We start from the raw sequence: 22,259 nt of genomic DNA, 5'->3' as shown, positions 1-22,259 counted from the left end.
AGTGAACTCGTATTTTTGAAAATCAAGACAACACGTGTTTATAATATACCAATTTTGGGCGTCGCGAGGGTGCTAATACCTTCCTCACGCGTAACCGACTCCCGAACCCTAATTTTTCTCTGGCTTTTGATGTAGACTTAAACTCGGCCTTCTTTTTGTTTTAAAAGTAAAAGAATCTAATAGGTGTCCGATCACACCCTAAAAAAAAGATCGGTGGGGACTCCCTGTTTATTTTAAAATCGAATTTCAGTTTTCAAGTTTTCAATAGATTGCCACAATTAGCGACCAAATAAAGCTAAATTTTTACGTCGCTACATAGATGATGAGATTCCATTGATACAGAGCCAATTCCAATAGACTTATTGGAAGGTCCCATTGACATGCATCCAATAGGAATTAAACCTATGAATTCGCCAATTATGAATTGGGCGCTTTAACTGTTCAGCCATGGATGCTTAGCAGGGGTCCTTGTACATGGTGAATAACCAAATTCCAATTGAAATGAAATATTTAGGATAAACCAATGCAATTTAGGAGGAATCAATGAAATGACATCAATTCAAATCTTGGATTTTCCGTGGTTAATGATGCACGCAAGTATGATGGTATTAGGCTATGTAGCTCTTTTATGTGGATCATTATTATCAGTAGCACTTCTTGTCATTTCATTTCGAAAGGCCATAAAGTTTATTGGTGAAAACAATAATTTTTCATTTTCGTTTGGGAAAATCCAATTCATGAATGAAAGAAAGTAATGTTTTACTAAACATTTATTTTCTTTCTTCTAAAAATGATTACAGATATCAATTGACTCAACAATTGTATCTTTGGAGTTATCGTATTATTAGTCTTGAGTTTATCTTTTTAACCATAGGAATTCTTTCGGAAGCTGTATGAGCTAATGAGGCGTGGGGATCATATTGGAATTGGGACCCAAAGGAAACTTAGGTGTTTATTACTTGGACTGTATTCGCGATTTATTTCCATACCCGAACAAATACAAATTTGGAAGGTGTAAATTCCGCACTTGTGGCTTCTATGGGATTTCTTATAATTTGGATATGCTATTTTGAGGTCAATCTATTAGGAATAGGTTTACATAGTTATGGTTTAATATGGCATATTTTAACCTTTATACTACAAAATATTTATTGTTTATATAATTATAATTTTAATAAATATTTATTATTAAAATATTAATATTAATTTTTTTAATAATATATGAAGAATATTATTTAATATTATTATTTTTAAAATTAATTATTAAAATAATAAATTATATTAATGATTTATTATATATTTAGATAAGATATTTAAATATTTATGTTTAATAATATTGAAAATTATAATATTTTATATTAATATTTTATTAATTTTAAATATTTTAAAAATAAAAATTTATTATTAATATAATAATATTAAACTTGACTAAAGTTAATTTTTATATACAAATAAAATCATTCATAAATGAGCTATTTTCTAAGAAATAACTTACACTTTTCAAAAGGATAAATTATTTTATAGGAAAAATGACTTATTTTCTGTTGACCTATAAGCCATTTTCTATTAACTGAGTTGTTTTCCATAAAACAAACACAGAAAAATACCTTTCGTAAGCCATTTTCAATGAAAAAAATGGAACCTTAATTAATATGGATGATATGCATGCATTGTGAATAAATCAGTGGAGTTTAAATATAATATATATTTAGAAAGTACAAAAACTACGAATTTATTTCTTTAGGAATTGCCATTGTGGCTTTAGAAATGTTGGCAAAGGTTGAAATCTTTGGAACTTGAATGTCTAGGTTTAATTTCCATCATGTTTATGCATGCATGTGTGGGTTTTTAGTTTAGATTTTATTTTGGATTCAAATTTTACTATGCGTAAATTTTATTTAAATTTATTTTATTTTAATAAATCGAAATTTATTATGGTTATTGGTACAATTGTTCCTTATAATAGTTTCATTCTGGTAGTTGTTATACAAATATATTAATTATAATTATAATTCTATTTTAGTATTGTAATAATTGATTATGATGGTAGATATACAACTTGAAATTTAGTATTGTAGTTATACCTTCAAAAAAACAATACTTAGCAATTTCAAATCCACTAATAAATAAACATCCAACAAATTTATAGGTTTAAGAAACAATCATTATTGCTACATTTTATCATTCAATCCAAATTTTGAGAAGGTAAACTATAAAAAAAAGAGTCATTTTTGTTTGTTTTAGATTACAATTTAGTCACTTATGTTTGAAACGTTACGCTTTAGTCATTTATGTTATTGTTTTGTTACGAAGTGGTCACTCTACCGTAAAGCTCCGTTACTTCTCTAACGGCAGTCCTACGTGGCAGTCTTAATGGGTTTTAAATATCAACTTGGATGTCCTACGTGGCAACCCAAATTAAATTTATTTAATTAAAAACATGTTTTCATTCCAGTAACTAAACATCCAAGTTGGCATTTAAAATTCATTTGGATTGCCACGTAGGACTATCTTTAAGGAGGTAACAGAGTTTAACGGTAAAGTGACCATTACGTAACAAAATAATTACATAAGTGATTAAAACGTAACATTTCAAATATAAATAACAAAAATGTAATTTGAAGCAAACAAAAGTGAATATATTTGTAGTTTACCCAAACTTGAAATCCAAATTCCCAAAACTGCCTCAGGAAAACCAAGTCTGTCTTTGGTTTCAAGAAATAGAAATCATTACAATTGTAATTTTCTTGTAAAATGAAAAATATTAGAATAGAACATTTGGTTGAAAATTTTAAAATAATTTTTCAAAAAACATATATGAAAATATATGAAAAATAGAAAATAAAAGATGCATTGTAAATGGGGAAGGTTGAAAGTAAGTTTTTTTTTAAGGATTTGTTTGTTTCACTTAAAATGGTTTCTGGAAAATAACTTCTGAAAAATGACTTATTTTCCTGAAAAAAATTAATATTTTCTGGTATTTGGATGAATCTGTGTAAAATATTTTCTGTTGTTTAAAAGATTTCTTAAAAATATTTCAAAAAAGTTGTTTTCAATAAAACATACATACATTTGATATTTTCTTATCTTTTCATTGTTTAATTGAGTTTGTTTTATAGCTATAAATTTATATTTTACATTATTTTTACATATATTAAAAATATTTTGTTAAATTTAGGTTCATTACAATGTCATTTTTTAGTTACATGACTACTAAGTGAGTAATTTTTATTTAAAAATGTGACATCAACAAAATTGACAAAAAAAAATAATGTCAACAATTGGACTTGATTTAAAAATCTAAAGAGTAGAGGGACTAAATTCTTAAAAATAAAAGTAAAAAGACTAAATTACAAATTTGTGAAGACTACATAGACTTATGACATATTTTAAGCTTTATACTACAAAACATTTATTATTAATATATATAATTGTAATAAAATATTTATTATTAAAATAGTAATATTGAATATTTTCAATAATATGTGAAGAATATTATTTTAAATTATTATTTTAAAATTTATTATTAAAATAAAATTAAAATATTAAATAATTTATTATTTTAATAAATTATATGAATAATTTATTATATTACTAAATATAAATAATTAAATATGTATGTTTAATAATATTAAAAAATAATATTTTACATTGATATATTAATATTTTTAAACATAAAAATAAAATTTATTATCAATATAATAATATTAAGCTTAATTTAATTTAATTTTTATATAAAAAAATAAAATTACCTATAGAGGAGTTCTTTTTTGAAAAATGACTTATGGTTTTTAAAAGAGTAAGTCATTTTACAGGAAAAATGATTTATTTTCCATTGACCTGTAATTCATTTTTCTGTTGACCAAGTTGTTTTCTATGAGATAAACACAGAAAATATTTTCTGTAAAACATTTTACATATAAACAAAAAAACCCATTTTAAATCAATTTTCCTGGACTCAAACTTATATAAAAGATAAAATATTGTCTTTATTTATTTATTTATTTTGGAGAAGTTTTAAATATCAAATTTATTTTTTTTTATTTTGTTTCTAGTGTTTTATTATAGGAAAATAGGTACTACATAAGCTTTCATTTTTCTATTATTGTAAATAAATTTTATTTTTTTCTAATTTACAAAAAATAAAAAATAAAAAATTTTAAAAAACTGAATAGATCATAAATTCCTAATTTACGATTGTATTTAGGAGAACTATTTGATATATTTTTAATAAAAAATGGGGATTCTATAACCAAGTTCAAAGGATCACAAATACTCTCGTTAGGGTGTAGTAAAAAATAAATAAAAATTAAGTACTATAAAAATAATATATTAATTGTCATACCCTATTTATGAAATTAAGATTTCATTCTAAAAATTTATGAAACATTAATATATACCAAAGAAATCCCCATACTCTTATTTATTTATTTTTCAAATATTAATTAAAGATATATTTTTAATCTCAAATGAGATTAGAATATGCACCAAAACTATATAAAACCCATCAGCAGATATCCTCCAAAACCCATGTAGACTAGGCTAATTATTAGTCCAATTCCCCAGCAGCAACCCCCAACTCCACCACTTCCCCACAATTTGGGCCTTACCAATGTATTTAACAAATTATCTCAACTAACAACTAATTTAATATATCTTATCAATGTATTTAACATTCACGTTACGTTTCACTTTATTACATTCAATCAAGTCCGTATATCATTTCCGAATCAAAATCAAATCTACCATTATCCGTCTATATCAACCCTCCTGCTAGTTTAACTGATTCGTATGATCTTTCACATGTTATCGATAATTATATATTGCAAATACATATCTGTAATACAATTTCATAATGTTGAATTCATTTTTAAATATCAATTAACTAATTTGCAATTTATATTCCCTATTAACATGACTCGGACTTAAACGGATACGCGAATTTCAACCAACATGCCAATTTGGCACCTAATGCATCGTCGAAACATTTGAAGTAAATAGATAGCGTCTAACGCTCATCAGTATAATTGAAATAAAGTTGTACATTGCACTCATCGAAATGTTCGCGGGAAAATGCACCAAACGTTCATCGACATATAGCCGAAGTAACCCGTACTCAATCTATCCTATAGCATGCCAACTATATCTGACTCTACCCAAACAGTTATTAGGGTAACCAATTATTCAATTCATCATATTAACTCAATTTACATTTCATTATTTTCATTTCATAACATGATTTAACCCAATTCAAGGCCAATTTCATATTTTCATCAAGTTATATTATTTTCAATTCTATTCAGTTTAGTCCTCTATTTCGATAATCAATCTCAATCATAAAAATTCAATTCAAATAATCATTTTTGAATCACCTCAATATCATACTATGAAAAACAAAATAAATATGCAATAATTATAATGATTCGAACCATAGAAATACAAATCGAAGACTAGAGTTATTCGTCGTCGACTCTCGCATTTCCTTTCCCTCTCGAAGGTCTTGCTTCGTCTTTAACTATGAATAATAATCTAACTATACACAATACCAAATCTCATATCAAATCACATTCAATTACACAGTTTCACATATTTTGCAATTTATTCAATTTAGTTCCTAAACTTGGAACGAGAACAACTTTTGATCTAAACCTTCGAATTAGAATCTGGTTTCACAAATTTTCATTAGTAACCTTTTATTTCTTATTCCCATCAAAATTTCATAGCAATTTTGAATTTTATTCAATTTGGTCCCCAATGCACGAAACAATCAATTAAGATTTACAATTTAGTCATTTTCTAAAACTAAGCTTAATTTCTATCAATTTCACACCTAATTATTCAAGAAAACAACAATGGAAACTTTCTAAAACTTTAATAATTTTACAAATTGATACATAGGCTAGCTAAATCAAGCTTGTCACGTTCCGAATTTCTAATTGATAACGTTTTGAAGTTATAACAAGAATGTGTTATTGGTCTAATGGTAAAGCGCTTGATAATTAGTCTTTGAAACCCGAGTTTGATTCTCCTCTCTCGGATAATTTTTATTTATTGAATTTTTACCCAATTTTTGCTTCATATGCAATGATGAGTGAGTTGGAAGAAAATTTTGGGCGGTTTTTAAGCATGAAGTGTCGGTCATGAAGCACAAAGCACAATCCCAGATCCATGTATAGAAACCCTATATTTGATTCTTATTGACTCAGAAATTCAGATAAAATCAATTTAAGCGGAAACAAGATCAAACACAATCCCAGGATCTTTGTGTTTCTAATTCTTCATGTCTTTTAGTTTGGAACTTGCGGTTTACTAAATCTATTTTATTATCTAATAAAACAAAGAGCTAAGTATTAATTGGGTTTTGGAGAGCTAGAACAAGGCTGATTGAGGATTATGAACCTTCAATAAGTTGGGTACTGTTCCCGATGGGATGGATTATGGAACTTACAAAGGGCCAGCATCTGGCAGTGCGCACTAGGGAAGGGAAAGGAAGGCCACTTTTATTGCCAAAACAAAACAAGCCAAGAAGGTATGGAAGAAAAAATAATAATAAAGAACATGTGTTTCTACTTAGACACGAGGCTCCCCAGGATCAACGTGGGTTCTCCCCATACATGTTTGTAAATTGTACATTGAATGAGTAAAAGGTAAGATACATATATAGAAACCCAATACTTGACCCTACTGAGATTCAAGACGAAAGGCAGCCTATTACTACCTTCCCCCCCCCCCAATTCTCCCTTTATATCTATCTACCTTGAAGATCCTTTTATGAAAAAAGCTGCTCTTAATTAACTCTCAAGTCACAGTCATGAGTGAGGTTGAGGAAGTTGATGAAAGAGTGAGTCTTGATCTTCTTAAGCACAAAATGGCTAAGTTTGCCAAGGAAAGGGACTGGGATCACTTTCACACCCCTAGAAATCTACTTTTGGCCCTGGTATGCATACATACTTGCATCTTATTTCTAAATTGTCTTTTTATATATATATATACAACCAGTCTGTGTAACTTGTGTATATTTAACCTTGTTTGTGATGAATAAAAAAAGGTTGGTGAAGTGGGAGAAGTGTCGGAGATATTTCAATGGAAAGGGGAGGTCCCAAAAGGATTGCCTGATTGGAAAGAAGAAGAAAAAATACATCTAGGCGAAGAGTTGTCCGATGTTCTACTCTACCTAATCAGGCTGGCTGATATGTGTGGCATTGATCTTGGGAAAGCTGCTCTGCGCAAACTCCAACTTAATGCTATCAAGTATCCGGCTCCCAACAAATACACCCAACACCCTTAATATAATAATAATGTACTGAAATGGGTGAAAAGTTTTTTACATAACGACTCTCGGCGGAACTTCATTCGATGCTGGGTTGCAGCCTGCTACATGTACTCTTGTTAAGCCCATTGTAGTTTCTTATTTTTGTTTGCGCCTTTCTTAGGCCCATCCCCGTCTCGAATCTTTTACTTAATGGATTTGGCATGTTGGATAAGTTCTATAAAAACAGTGGAAAATCGATGTCCTTCCTAGAAGTCAAAATTTACTCTCAAAGAATATCACACAACACAAAGGCCAGACAAAGGGAAGCATATGATGTGATTTATATGAAAACCAACTGCTACGTAAAAGCTAAAATTTCAAAATTTAAAAAGTAAAAGGATTAAAATGGATCCATTTGAAAATAGAATTTAACCTTTATTAAATCTTTACAAAATGAGATCAGTGATTTGATTTGATGGTACTGTAGGTACGTGTAATTAGAGTCCAAATAACTTGTACAACCTCATCAAGTTCGTCATTCTTTATTGTTAAATTCAAAGGACTCACTCAGGGTTTGCAGTAATGTACTAAACCATGATGGAATTTGAAAACGTCCTTGTGAGTCTCAGTTTTTGCCCCTTCTTTCAGATACAATCCCAAAGGACATTGATGATAAAAGCTTTTTTTTTCCTTAAAAAAAGAGTTAGATTGGTTTATTATCTTACAAATACGTCCCCACTTCTTTATAAACATTAAAAAATTTAATTTAAAAAAGAAAGGGACCTTTTTCTTTTGCTATTTACAACCTGGAATAGGATGATGGTGACTTGAGAGAGAGAGAGAGAAGAGAGGCATTGTTTATTAAGGTGGCAGGGTGGTTTCTGAAATGGGTTTCAGTTTTAAAGACGAAGAAGCCCTACCGAACCTGGACAGAATAGGCTCCTCCTGACCATCCTGTGGCTTGGAATTTAACTTCTTGAAAGCAGCATTGGCCAGTGTGCCGATGCAGCAACTGGGTGAGTTTTGACTCAAAGTAGGAGCAGCAGTGGCTCGATGAAGGTGACACCTGAAGGAACCAGCGTGGCTTGTTGGAGAACATATGCAGGATTTCTTAGATTCCATCACATTCTTGTTTGCCTTCATCGATTCATCTCCCTCACTTACTGGACTCCTCATTAAATTGTGCCTATCAAACAACACATCTTTGGTTTATATAAAAATGCTTCCACAACATGATACTCTATGTACAATGGCATTTGTCAGGCTGCTATCCACTTAATTTGCATTAAATACTACAACAATAACACAAACAAGTCAATGCGTGATTAAGCATTCACGTGACGTTGTTGCTCACAAATTTACTTCAAATACAACAGTTTTTCATAAAAACTTAGAAGGTACATAAATTTGAATCTTGTAATTATTACCATGTTCCCATAAATCTTTTGTTAATTAGATTAGGAAAAATAATATGAAAGTTTCATCCTGATCTGCAGATACAAAATAGAAAGCTGAAAAGCTTACCAAGGTGCAGCCGCAGGGCTTTGACTTGAGTGACTCCACTGCTTGGATCAATAAAAGAAGTGCGGAAGATGAGCACAAGAATATAAATAAGGGTTAGCCGAAGAGTGAGGGTATTGAAGAAATGGAGATAGAGATGAGTAAAGAGGATATATATATACGTTTATTAGCGTAAGAAACGTTCAAATTATCAACAAAATTTTGTTTCCTTTATCTACGAGAAAATTAAGGGATAAAATCAGTATATAATTCGGAGTTGTGAGACATCCCGTAGCACTTTTCTCTGAGAGAGAGGCAAGAGGAGGGTATGCATGCAAACTCTACGTACTTTAACCATAAATAATACGGAAAAATCTCAAAATTATATATTAATTTTGGTTTAATGTGTAATTATATATATCAATATTTTGATTTAATTCAATTCTCATAAATTATTAACAAAACCATTGATATAACATCATTTTATGTTTATATATTGCATACACCAATAATAACTATATTTAGCAAATAAAAAAATAAATTGATGTATTTATTTCTTTAAATGTGTATGATTAAATCAAAATTAAAGTTTTATGTATACTTTAAACCACAATCAAAGTTTCATTTATATAATTGCACCAAATTAAAGTTCATGTATCAAACTGTATATCGAATCAAAGTTCATGCATAATTTTAAGATTTATCTTTATATAACAATACAATTTTAAATTAATTTTTTAAACTTTAAAATATTCTAATAAATCTCTAAACTATAATTTCGAAAGATGGTTTGTTAACTTTTTTATTATACTAATTTTTGATATCACGTTAATTACACGTGAATATATGCATTTATATTTTTATTATTTAATAAAATATTTTTTATTTCGTATTGATTATTAGATTATTATAATATATTTTTCTAATTCTATAATATTTTATGTTCATAAGCAAAACAATTAATGAGATTATTAAATCAATAAATTGTATTTTAAATATATGAAGTAAATTAAAAACAATTTTTTTAAAAAAAACTTATAATATTCACTATAAATTAAAGATTAATTAAAGATTATGTACCTTTATAGAAAACCTTGACTTTTTAGTTCACCATAAATTTTGAATAAGCACTTAATGTGTATGCGCAATTTGATTTTATCACATTTATGAAATTTTGTTCAGAGAGACAATTCACTATGTAAGCAAGTTGTACAATAAGTGATACAACCTCTAGCACTCACTGGATTAGACTCCTCACTTTTACACCTAAGATCTAAACAACTCTCTTTTTTAAGTTTTTCTCCTGAAAGCTTAGGACAATAACAAAGCGACACACTTGATTTCGCACTCACAAAAAACTTTCCTCAATGAATATGGATTAGTGCTCTTAGATCGACACATCAACTACACAAGTCTCGTTAATTTACAAGAAATCAAGAGTTGATAACATATTAAATCAATTACAATTAATCTTCCAATTAAATAGTAAGATAATCAGCAAAGAAAATATCTTCAATGAGTCCAAGATAAGCTTCCAAGTTTAATCCAAATCAAATCCAATTCAACCTCTTCAAAGTTGAGAAGTCAATTTCCATGATTCAATCAAAACAAATCTTCAAGATACGCAGTTATAAGCAGTTTGAATACCATAAATAAGCTTGTAGTGTTTTCAATGTAGCGAATGCTCTGTTTATTAAGTGCATGTCCAACGCATAAAGGCAATATTTTGATTAGGTTTATCTTTGATTCTTTGTTGGAGTTTCACTTTTTTGGTATATACCCTTTCTCTTCTTTTTTTTCTCTTTTTTTTTCCTCACTAAAAGTTTAAATTATAAAGCAATCAAAGTCTTTTTTAAAGAAGGAAAACTGTGCTTTTTCTTTCAAATTTATTAGATCCAAAAAAAAAATTAACTATAAAAATATGTAAATATTAATTGTTCATAATTTAGTAATATTCTATTTATTATATTGTAAATCTAAAAAGTTAGAATATGCTTAAATTTTCTTTTACATATGCTTAAATTTTCTTTTACTTTTAGTATATTTGGAAATTTGTCTTATTTTAATTAAGAAGTTTATTCTTAATTTTCATTTAAAAATATAGTTTTATTTGTGAATATAGTTAAAATTCTTTTGTTAAATTCACGTTTATAGAGTTGTTTATTTATTATATGGTTATTAAGTGAGTGTTCTTTTTATTTCAAAATATTACACTAGCAAATTTAATAGAATAATTTTAATAATGTTAACCCTAGAACCTAAATTTTAAAATATAAAATGTAAAAAGACTAAATTATAAATGCATGAAGAGTATAAAAACTTAAAACATATTTTAACCAACTAAATTAGCCATATATGTCGAGGAAAAAAAGTTAATTAGCCAAATAAGCTGGTTTTTTGAAAATTTAGGTAAATAAGTCGTTTTTAAAGAGAATTTGACATAGTTGATAAGAAAGCTCATCTAGCTGGACAAGCAATCTGCTAATATGTTAAGGAATGTGTGCCCAGCTAGACGCGTTTTCTTTGAAATTTTTAGAAAATGCTTCAACTGGGCGTGTTTTCCCGACTCGTCAACAAAAAGCTTGCGAAGTTGGACAAGCTTTCACACTCTCTCTGTAAAGATGAACTATTTCCCTAAATTTTCAATAAAAAATTAATTTATTTAACAAATTAATTTTTTTTACATATATGGCCCATTTAACAAATTTAACCAATATAAATCCATAAAGGTAAGCGAAAAAGTAGAAAAATAAATTCAATCACAAACAAATCTAAGCTATATATCACTCCCCAAAGATTAATTATATATTAAACTAGTTACACTAAATATGGGTTCAATTAGTAAGTCAAAACTCCAATTAAAGAGTAGGGAAATAAAATTTTAAAGAAAAGTGTGGGTAAAGAATAAAGATCATAATAAACATATTAAAAAACAAGTGTTGGCATTGCACTAAAAAGAAAATGGTGAAGGGCAGTGGTAGAGGGAGGGAGAAGAGAGAGGAGGGAGAGGGAACGACTGAAAATTATTAGTGGTGATTGATTTATTATTATTTAAAGTTTAGTGACAGTATTGAAAATTGAGTGACTATTTTATAATTAAGATCAAAGTTGAGTGACTGATAATATAATTTATTGTAAAAAATTTATAATAAATAATAAATTTCAAGGACTCCATGCGTAGCCCGTGATGTTAGCAAAAATAAGAAGGGAAAAAAAAAGAAAGAAAAGCTGTGGAATTTATTTCAAGTTCCAAGTCTAAAACACTGTTCTTTTTATCCTTGAATCTGCAAAACTGTTGAAAGAGTTTGCCCCATTCCTCCAAAAGTAATCTTTCAGAGTTCCAAATTTAAATATAATCCATGAATTGTGTAATCATCTTTCATACCTTCAAATATACATCCATACATACATACATACATACATACATTCATATATAATAATCAAAACAAATGAATCACGTGATCTCTCATCATGATCATGTTTCTCCAACGGCTTTGATTTTGTTTTTCTTAAAAAAGTGCAGCAGAATCCTTTTGCAAGATTGAAAACAGGAATCATTTTTTTCAATTTTAATTTCTATATAATAATTCATATCATCATGTTGTAACGAGCCATCAAAAGATTGTCTTACAAAGAAGAATATTTTGGTCCTAAGTAGTAACCTCACATAATAATTAGAAATCTTAACCCCAGTGATCCCCTCTAATATACAAAGGGAAGGGGGAAAGATCAAAACAGACCCCATGCCAACTTCTTCAAAAGCAATATTTACGTAATCCCCCTAATTATATAGCCTTTTTGCAGCTTCACGATAAACAACTTGGTACCAAGCAGCTTGAAAGTAACCTCAACGCTTTTTTCTGCATAAACCACAACTTTAATGAGGTTATTAATAATTGCATAAAAAAGTTAAAAACATAATTATCACTAGCATGGGAGGGATAGTGGGGGAGAATTGTAAAGCTTTTTTTAAGTTTAAAAATTAATGGAAGAGTGGAGCCTACCTTTTTGGGTTTTGCGTAAAGGAGGTCAGGGGAGATTTTGTAAAGGTCTTCATCAACGGGTTTTGGAGTTGGCTTGGCCATAATAATGGGGCTTGTTGCTGCTGCTGCTGCTTTCTCCTTGCTCACCTCCCACCTTTGCTTTTTGCCTTCTTTAACATGCGACTCTCCTACTTTTTTCTGCAAATTTTCCATATGAATGCATGTTTAATAATTGTTTATCGATAATTGCACAAAGTAAGCTTCATTTTGTAATTTTTTTCTTTTCCTTTCTTGACATTTTAAAACCTTTCTTGTATCCATGACGCATGAACAATTCAACGCGTTTAGAAGAAATTATGTGCCTTTCATAGGCATCTAAATAAGTAAAGATTTTTATGAAGAAGAAGTTAGTTCTTAGTTGACATACCTTTTTACGAGGAACAACAATCATGGCAGGGGTAACAACATCGTTCTCATAGAGATCGCCGGTAACATATAAATCACGATCCTCGGAGTAGCTGTAACGAAGCAATCCAGTTTGCCTAGCCGTTTCAAAACACTGAGTAAACGGAAGGTCATTGTTCCAATCCCAGCTACCAAAAGCTGGAACATGGCTCCTCCTGTAATAATCCTGAACACAAAAAGGTATCATCAGTTCATCACTTCACCAACAACAAAGCCAAGTACCAAAAACAAAACCAAATATAGAACACACATGAAACTCAATTTGGAACATATATAAGGTATACAGGGAAAATGGGTACGCTTTACTTACATCCATATTGTGAGAGACAAGAGTGAAAGAGAGAGACAAACAAGTGTTTGAATATGTCGGGCGAATGACCTGACTTTATCAAAGAGACGAGGAATTGGGTGGTTGGAAGAGAGATATCGAAGTTTTGGTGTCGTCTTTCACTTGTTTCTTTGCTTGGGTGGGCGTGGGAAAGTGTGGCAATTTAAAGAGAGGAGGGGAGGGGGGGGGGATCCAAAGCAATAAAACTTCTGTTGGGTAAAATGAACAAAAGTAACCACAGATAACGAAGTTTCACAGTAGCAGACACTTGGACAAAGAGGCAAAGTAAAGGTCAGAAAAAGGTAAAAGGCAGAGAGAGAGAGATTAGTAAACAAAGTTAATGGTTGCCTTTGATCAAATGTATATTCCAGTGCTTCACACTTTGGTTTCAAGCAAAGGCTATGGATTGGCCTTTGTTACGGCTTTTTAACTCCCCCACACGCGTAGGGCCTGGTGGTCATTGCAGAAGAAAGTGGCTGAACCTAAGATTGGAGAAGGTAGAAAATTAAACCAAAGAAAGAAAGAGATTTTTATTTTATTATGAAATGGGGTTAATGACGATGAAGTCAGTAAGAGGTCAACACTCAACAGTTTACAAAGGGTCTAATGGGATCTGAAATGGAACAGTGTTTTAAAGTTGAAAGTTGCAGTGATATGGAATAAATTAGTATCCTTTTGATTTTTGTTTGCAGGTAGCAGTTCAATAGATAAGGACATGTGCGACTGTGCACACAATCTCTTCCCTTTGCTCCTTTCGCTTTTAAATTTGTTATTTTCTTTGTTTATATCCGATATATTAGAAAAATGGTTTCCAAACTGTAGTCTAATTTTTAGATCTATTTTTATAGAAATAATATTTAAACAATCAATTTTTTTTAATTTATCCAAAACAATTAATGAATAATTTTTTAATTAATATTATTGACAAAAAAGGAATTGTATAAGAAAATGCTCATTTCTTAAATTATTTACGGAAATAGGCCACTACAAAAATTATTTATTGAAATGGTCTGAAAACAAAAAAATACTATGACATAGACGCATTTTTAGGGAAAAATGTAGAAAAGCGCGTTGATGGGAATACACTTTATACCGTGTCAACAAAAATGCGCTGACATGGGCATGCTTTACCTCATGTTTGATTAGGGTTTCTAAATTATTTGCATATTAGGATTTAGGGTTAGGGTTTTGAGAAAAATAAACTAAGGTTTAGGGTCTATTGTTTTAGGGTTTAATTTATTTAATTGGAAAGTATTGTTCTGGAATAAATAAATTTGACAATATAGGATATGAAAAAACAAATAGGAAGTGATGTGTTCTTAAAAAATTATTTTAACGAGATGGATTTTGGCTTCTTTTTGTATAGTCAATAATTGTACAAAAAAGAAAAGCTTTCAGTTATAGACGCTTTTTTTGTACTATTGATTCTTAAAAAATAATTTTGAGAATTTGGTTTTGAAAAAATATCCCAAAATTCTCAGGAAATCTAATAGTTGGGGTTGAAAAACCATTTAAGCAAGATACACTGTCAGTAAAAGTACTGAAAAAGCTATTAGCTAGATGCTCTTTTCAGTAGTGCTGGTGGCAGAACACGGAACCGTCCATTTTTTGTGGCGGCACGGAATATTCAACCTCTGCACGACATTCCGTTAGTGAATGCGACATGCAACTTGGTGGGTTGATGTTATGAAACTTACACGATAAGGGATGATGTACTCCTTATGACGTCTACCGGCGAAGGGCCCTCCTACATTGCAAATGTTGGTGGGTCAGATGATAAGTCCAAAGTGGATCCACCCCGAGAGCTCAGTTCCGATGGTGCAGAAGTTGCATTATTTTATGAATTGGAGCCTGTTCCAACCGAGCCTGAAGACAACAAAAGGGGTTCAGATGAAGAAGAAGATCCTCGATTTATAGCGTACTTGCCTCCAGCCCACATGCATAATATCGATCTATCAGCAAATGATGTGTTGGAGTTTCCAGATCTACCACACAAGAGGCATGGCCACACAAGTTCATCGTTGGATTCGGGTGAACTGAAAGTTGGTAAGGAGTTTTCCAATAAAGATGGCTTTCTCGGTATATTGAAGCAATATAGCATCATGAACGGGGTTAGCTACTATATGGTTAAATCCAAATTCAAGAAGTTCAAGGCCAAGTGTATAATACAAGACGATACATGTTCATGGAAAATCATGGATTCGGTTAAGAAGATGACAAGGTTGTGGGAGATAAAGAAGTTCAAAGGTCCGCATACATATGTTGTCGGTACAATATCACTAGGTATTTAAGGTTTTTGAATATTACTGTTTTCATTTAATGCTGTATTATTTAACGTACTTATGGGTTGACAGGTGTTTCACAAGATCATCCCAAGTTGGATTCAAAGATGATAGCTGGCTTAATACTACCGATAGTGAAAGTGGATCCCAGAACTCCTGCATCGGTCTTAATAACCAATATTTGTAACCAATTCAAGTACATGCCTTCTTACCGAAAGGCCTGAATAGTTAAATAGAATGCGTTAGAGAAGATGCACAGTGGGTGGGACGCTTCATATAATGAGACGTGGCAGTGGTGTCCAATGCTGGAGAGGTACGTCCTAAATTACGTAACAGGCCTTGAAACAATTCCTGCATACTACAACGGCTGCTTGCTCTGTTGATGCCAAGCGTTCAAGCATCTATTTTAGAGCTTTAAGCAATGTCGGGACGCATTTCAATACTACAAGCCATTAGTACAAATTGACAGTACCTTTATGTATGATAGATATACCCATCGGCTGTTATTAGTTGTAGCACAGGATGGTGATGGAGGAATCTTTCCAATTGCATTTGTAATAACATTAGAAGAGTCAAGTAATGACGGAGATTTTTTTTTTTAAGGTTGAGGAGGCATGTTTGCCCCCAACTTGATATTTGCATTATATCGAATCAAGGCACTGGAATACTAGCTGCAATTGAGTGGCAAGGAAGCCTCTGGGATCACACACACCATTGATATTGTCTAAGACACGTTGCGTCCAACTACTACAAGCAATATCGGTCTACCAATAAACGACGACAGATGACCAACATGGGTATTTAATCACCACCAATATTATTTGCTTTGTAATATTCAATTTGTTCTTAATGGAAGAGTGGTATGTAATTATCGCTATCCATTTATATTATCAGGGAATGATATCAATAAGGATCGTTTTATCAATTAATGCTCAATGCGTAAACTACTTCTGTAACATACCTTTCGATCAGTGGACACAATAATACAACGGCGACCTACGGTATAGTTAGATGACCTCAAATCTAACTGAATACATCAATTCTATTTTAAAAGGAAAGCGCCATTTGCTGATAACCTCAATTGTGCGGGAGACATACTTTCGTTTGATGGTACTGTTTTCAAAGCGAGTAGCAAGTTATAAAGGCCAAATGTAGAGAGCCCATGTTTGGTGTCGGGAGGTAGTGCAATAAATTGATAAGGCCAATGTGCGGGCCAACTCCATGTACACAGTGTATCACGATCACGACAACCTATGATTTCGTGTGACGGAGTTTAATAGACTAAATCAAGGTATTCCCGGTGGACAATATCGTGTACACCTGAGAAATATGACTTGCGACTGTGGGAAGTTTGGCGCACTTCATTATCTATACGTTCATGTAATTGCAGCTTGTCAAAATCTTCATTTGGATCCTATTAGCTACATCGACGAAGTGTATAAATTAGAATACATGTACAAAGTGTGGAGACACGTATTCCCATCAATACCAGATGAACGTAAGTGGTTGTTTGTATTGCTTGCTCCGTTTAAGTTGTTACCGAATAGAGAATAGTGTCACAAACCAAAAGGTCAACCGTGCTCGACTAGAATACGTGATAATATGGATATATGAGAAAGAACAAACCAATAGAAGTTATGCGGGTGTTGTAGGAACCCAAGTTATACAATGCTAACATGTCCAAATCGAAATAACTCCTAATTTATTAAATAAAATAATGAAAAAATAATTTGTACAAAAATATTCAAAAGACCTTCTGTTTTATTAAATGAAACAATACAAATATAAGTTTTACAAAAATATTCAAAAGAACTTCTGTTTTATTAAATGAAACAACATAAAAATAATTTGTACAAAAATATTTTAAAAAAAATCTCTTTTATTAAACGAAAAAATATAAAAATAATTTGTACAAATATATTAAAAAACAAATAAATGTATATGCCGGTCAGAATCAGTGTCAAATGGGGGCGGTCGATGATGACGAGCTAGATTCTTTCTTGGTTCAGCTTTCGATCGAGGTTGTGGTTGTTTAGTATGGGCTTCTGGTTGTAGGTGTTGGAAGAATAACCCACCTTTATAAAACAAAGATTGTAGAGGTGTTTGCATCACCCACGATGGAGGTGTTTGAATCCCATAAGGCGATGAGGATTGAAAATGAGATGAGCTCCTCGACGGTACCTCGTGCGGCCCCTCTTGTGATGATGGCCTATATATCGTCAGATGAGTCAAAGTCATTTAGAAATGAGATGCACCGAGGCATGTATTCCAACCTTGCATAGGAATGAAAAATGGAAACATATAAGGGTTAAGTTACGCACCTGGCAGAATCTAAATGGGCTGTGGTGTGGGCATTGTCACTTGCTCCATTGGGGCTGGTGATTGCGTGGGCGCTGTTGATAGGCCCACCCTGCTAACCCTTGTCCTGGGATTTAAAAGGCCCAGTCATTCCCTTTCGACACTGATACCTCTACTTTTTCGAAAGAAAATATGGTTTGCCATAGATCCTAAACTATGGCATGTAATTTGGATTGTACGCTAACTCCAGAATGTTAATCGGTTTGAGAGTAGGTATATTATCATACCGGTTTTCCCACATTTCTATATATTTCGAATGGATGATTGGCCAATGCGTATTTAGTCAACATAAGTCAATTTTGTGCTCATCATTGAGCACCACAGATGTCACGGGAATCAGTTGTCAGAACCTAAATTGTCATAACACTCTATTCTTCTAGTGCATCTCGACGATAACGTAGTTGATCAATAGGGCCTTAGCATGCCAAGTGTTTAGATTCTATAGGAAATCATCCATAATTACTATTCGATTTGACGGATCCTTGTATGGTGTCCATTGAAATTATATGAATGTGATAAAAATATTAGTTATATACATAATACTAAATACGAAATATGAAATCGACTATGTTAGGTATATATAGTTCAAAAAAAAATATTTAGATTCGTTTCTGACCGTTGGTCTAATAAAAGCTGTGTATGAAAGAGAGGTGGGTATTCCCTTGTAACTCGCTGAATTCGACCTATTTAAATAAAATTTTAACATTAAATTATATTTTAAATTTATTTAATAATTGTAAAAACTAATATAAAATTTACCTTGTTAAGAGTGAGAATGTATACAGGTGGTTCCCTCGATGACGTAAAAATGGAAAGCGAAATCGAGCCCATAATTGTAGCAATGAGAGACAACCTTCGATTTTATTTTATTTGGTTGCGTCACTTGACACATTTACTGGTACAATGTAGAAAACACGACAGACCCCCAATTGAGTTCGCTAATTGCTCTAAAACCGATGAGTTTTAGCAGGCACCTCAGATGTACAAGGTTTCGTGACTTGTCTGGCATCAGATTACCTCTAAGGATTTAAAGGATGTATGCTCGAGCATATCGTACTCTTTCTACTTCAGTCAAATCATCCCTTGGCTTCGAGAATGTGTCTCGTAACTAGCCCATATCATTCCAACCTCGTAAATAATATTTAAAATCGCACCCAAAAGATCGTAGCATATGGCTCCTCAATCAACAGATTGAGTGGACCCTGTGAGTACGAAACCATCCATTAGTAACCCCAGTTGTAACTGCACGTCCTCCAAAGTAATGGTACACTCCTCATATGGAAGATAGAATGTGTGTGTCTCGAGTCTCTACCTCTCCACAAACGCACTGATGAGTTTCGAGTCTAACTTGCACCCCCGGCCTATATTAGCCACGTGCCAAAAATCTGTTTCCTTTAAGTAATTTTCAATCAACGGTGATGGAGGACCAGATATATTACAAATAAAATATTGTAACATTCGATCTACCGACTGTTATAAAAAATATAATTAAATATTAATTAAATTACAAAAATGAAATAAAAATATTAAATAATATTAAAAAAAATTAAAATTAACCCTTACCATTTTCATTTGGTTGATGGAGATATGTTTAGCATCGAGATGAATTAATTGCTGGGTCATTGCTAATACGATCAATTTTCTTAGAAATTATAAAAAAGATATTACTAATTTAGACAAAAATTAAAAATTTAGAGAGCTTTTTTGAGAAATTTAGAGAGAAATTTGGAAGAAGTACAATTTGGAAGAAATTTTGTGTAAAAAAAAGGGGTAGGGTTTTTATAAATTTATTTTCCTGACGGTTGGGTCCAATGATCAAATTTTTAAATGATTGTTGGAGGTGACTGTTGAGAGAAAACACGGGGTAAAGCGTGTCCTCGTCAGCGCGCTTTTGCTGACATAAGGTAAAGCGCATCCCTATTAGTATGCTTTTCTGCATTTTCCTCTGAAAACACATCCATGTCAGAGTATTTTACATTTTTTGGACTATTCCAGTAAATAAATTTTTTTGTGACCCATTTCTATAAATAATTTAAGAAATGAACCTTTTCTTGTAAAATGCTTGAAAAAAAACCTATTTAATTATATTGTAAAGTTAATAATTTAGTTTTTTTAAAAAGAAAAAAAACTTTAAACATCATAATTAAGATGTAGATTAGGGACAACTCTTGCAGTATTTTATAAATGAAATTGTAATATATATATTATTAAGGGCAAATTATCAAAATAGCCACTTTTGTTTGCCTTAAGTTATATTTTAGTTACTTATGTTTGAAATGTTATGTTTTAGTTACTTATATTATTGTATTGTATTGTAACATTTTAATTACTAAGCCATTAATGTCGTTAATAGTGTAACAGTAAGCTGACGTGGCACGTTAAATCATCATTTCAAACAAAAATTTTAGGTTAAATTATACAATTACTCTCTATATTTTTTTTCATTTTGAGCAATTTAATTCCTTTATTTTATGTTCTTTTAACTTTTTTTTCTTTCTTTTTTCCATTCTCTTCTACTTCTCCCTTTATTTTCCTCCCATTTCCATTTTTTTAATTTAGTTTTTCAATGTTTTCCATTTGTTAAAACTAGTCCCTATAATTTTATTTTTTTTCTTTTTTTTTCTTTATTTGTTTAAGTCACCTAACTAAAAAATTGATTGAACCGACAATTGAACCAATTGAACCGAAGTTTTTTTTTAATTTTTTAAATTTTTAATAATTTTTTAATCAGATTGGTCGGGCTGGTGAATCAATGGCCTAATTGGTTCGATCATTGGTCTAGTTTAAAAAACATTGATTTTATCTTTTTTGGTCAGCTAACTATCTTAGATTCTTGAGTGTTTCCATTTATAAGTTAGCCAATTGGTAACCAAAGAAGACAAAATTGAATAGTTGGGCAACTATTTTGTAACTTTTCGTAGTTGAGTGACTAAAAAAAATTACTAATAGTTGAATGACCATTTTGTAACTTTTCATAGTTGGTTGACAAAAAAAAACAGATTTGGGTGACTAGTAATGTAGTTTACCTTATAAAATTTTGCTTTTGAGATAAAAATATGGATAAAACTGCATTGTAGGTCACTCAACTCTAGTCCAATTTCTTTTTTAGTCACCCAACTATCAGATGTTTTAAATTTGTCACCCAATTGATCGGGTCTTTTTGTCCTATTCCATTAAGTGTTGGTAAGTGCTTAACGAAAGGGTGAGGTGGTAGTTCAAAAATTAGTATAATAGCAAATTTCATCATCAAATTCCACATATTCTATCAATTTGTAATATTATTTAAAAAATTAACCCTCAATCTTATCGATGACCTCAATTTGGTTCTAGTTCTAAAAAAATTAAAAATATTCAAACCTTTTCTACAATTGTCACTACTGCCTTCACCTATGCCATTAAAATTCCTATCACCGGAGCCTTTAAACCTACCACTTTCATCGAACCCATCATCAGAAACTATTGACACCTGTGAATAATCAAAACTCACTTGCCCATCTCCCAGTTTATGAGCACCCTAATCCCAAACCCCAAAACAAATTATAGAAAAGAGTTAAAACCCTAAAAAGAAATAAAAGAAAAAAGAAAAGAAGACAACCACAAGGGTTTTTTGAGTTCCTCAAAACCAAGCTTTCATTTGAAAATCAAAATCAGCGAGGAAGAAGATTACAATAAGGAAAGGTTATAGTTTAAGTTGTCGCTCCATCGAGCAATCAATAGTGGTGACAACTAGTGGCATAGGTGATGACGATCATTCAATGTGAGTTTAAGAGAAACAATGTGTATCTTCAGGAAGATGAAGAGAAAGTCAACCAGTTGGTGGTCTTCCCAACTGGTGATAGTGTCGACATTGATACTGAGGCACTGAATGACAACGACAGCGCTAAAGAGAGAAATGTTGAGAGTTCTAAGGCTTTCTAAAAGGCTTAAACAACAAAATGGAACCTAAACTAGTTTTCCCAAATTGGTACCTAATTTTTTTTTTGTTAGAACTAGTGCTTAAATTATTAAACTGTTACCCATTTTACCCTAACTAGTAGTCCCCTTAGAACAAAAATTTAACCAATCACAATTTGCCACGTAAACGTTTATTT

The 22,259-nt window shown here is 31.2% G+C and overlaps 2 protein-coding genes across 2 annotated transcripts; one reads left to right on the top strand and one right to left on the bottom strand.

Annotated features, from left to right (window-relative positions):
* Positions 1-6,714: 6,714 nt before the first annotated feature.
* Positions 6,715-7,489, top strand: LOC107956868 (dCTP pyrophosphatase 1). The gene is made up of 2 exons (XM_016892356.2): positions 6,715-6,937; positions 7,049-7,489. Exons 1-2 carry the CDS (start codon positions 6,812-6,814, stop codon positions 7,286-7,288), a joined length of 366 nt encoding a protein of 121 aa, XP_016747845.1. The 5' UTR covers positions 6,715-6,811; the 3' UTR covers positions 7,289-7,489.
* Positions 7,490-12,298: 4,809 nt separating this feature from the next.
* On the bottom strand, positions 12,299-13,923 carry LOC121231828 (uncharacterized). The gene is made up of 4 exons (XM_041116645.1): positions 13,511-13,923; positions 13,163-13,366; positions 12,757-12,933; positions 12,299-12,612 (listed from the first exon to the last, which is right to left on the bottom strand). Exons 1-4 carry the CDS (start codon positions 13,514-13,516, stop codon positions 12,559-12,561), a joined length of 441 nt encoding a protein of 146 aa, XP_040972579.1. The 5' UTR covers positions 13,517-13,923; the 3' UTR covers positions 12,299-12,558.
* Between the last annotated feature and the right edge of the window lie 8,336 nt (positions 13,924-22,259).

Source organism: Gossypium hirsutum, chromosome A07 (genome assembly GCF_007990345.1).
Source record: "Gossypium hirsutum isolate 1008001.06 chromosome A07, Gossypium_hirsutum_v2.1, whole genome shotgun sequence".
NCBI lineage: Eukaryota > Viridiplantae > Streptophyta > Magnoliopsida > Malvales > Malvaceae > Gossypium > Gossypium hirsutum.
Note: the sequence above shows the minus strand (reverse complement) of the source record. Positions and strands in the feature narration are given on the sequence as shown.

What these genes read in the sequence shown, in the direction of transcription:
- LOC107956868 (XM_016892356.2), top strand. Translation starts at nt 6,812, where the DNA reads ATGAGTGAGGTTGAGGAAGTTGATGAAAGAGTGAGTCTTGATCTTCTT. An exon ending in GAAATCTACTTTTGGCCCTG is followed by an intron (nt 6,938 to 7,048) that starts GTATGCATACAT and finishes GAATAAAAAAAG; the next exon opens with GTTGGTGAAGTGGGAGAAGT.
- LOC121231828 (XM_041116645.1), bottom strand. An exon ending in TTGTTGTTCCTCGTAAAAAG is followed by an intron (nt 12,934 to 13,162) that starts GTATGTCAACTA and finishes GAAAATTTGCAG; the next exon opens with AAAAAAGTAGGAGAGTCGCA. An exon ending in TTTACGCAAAACCCAAAAAG is followed by an intron (nt 12,613 to 12,756) that starts GTAGGCTCCACT and finishes TGGTTTATGCAG; the next exon opens with AAAAAAGCGTTGAGGTTACT.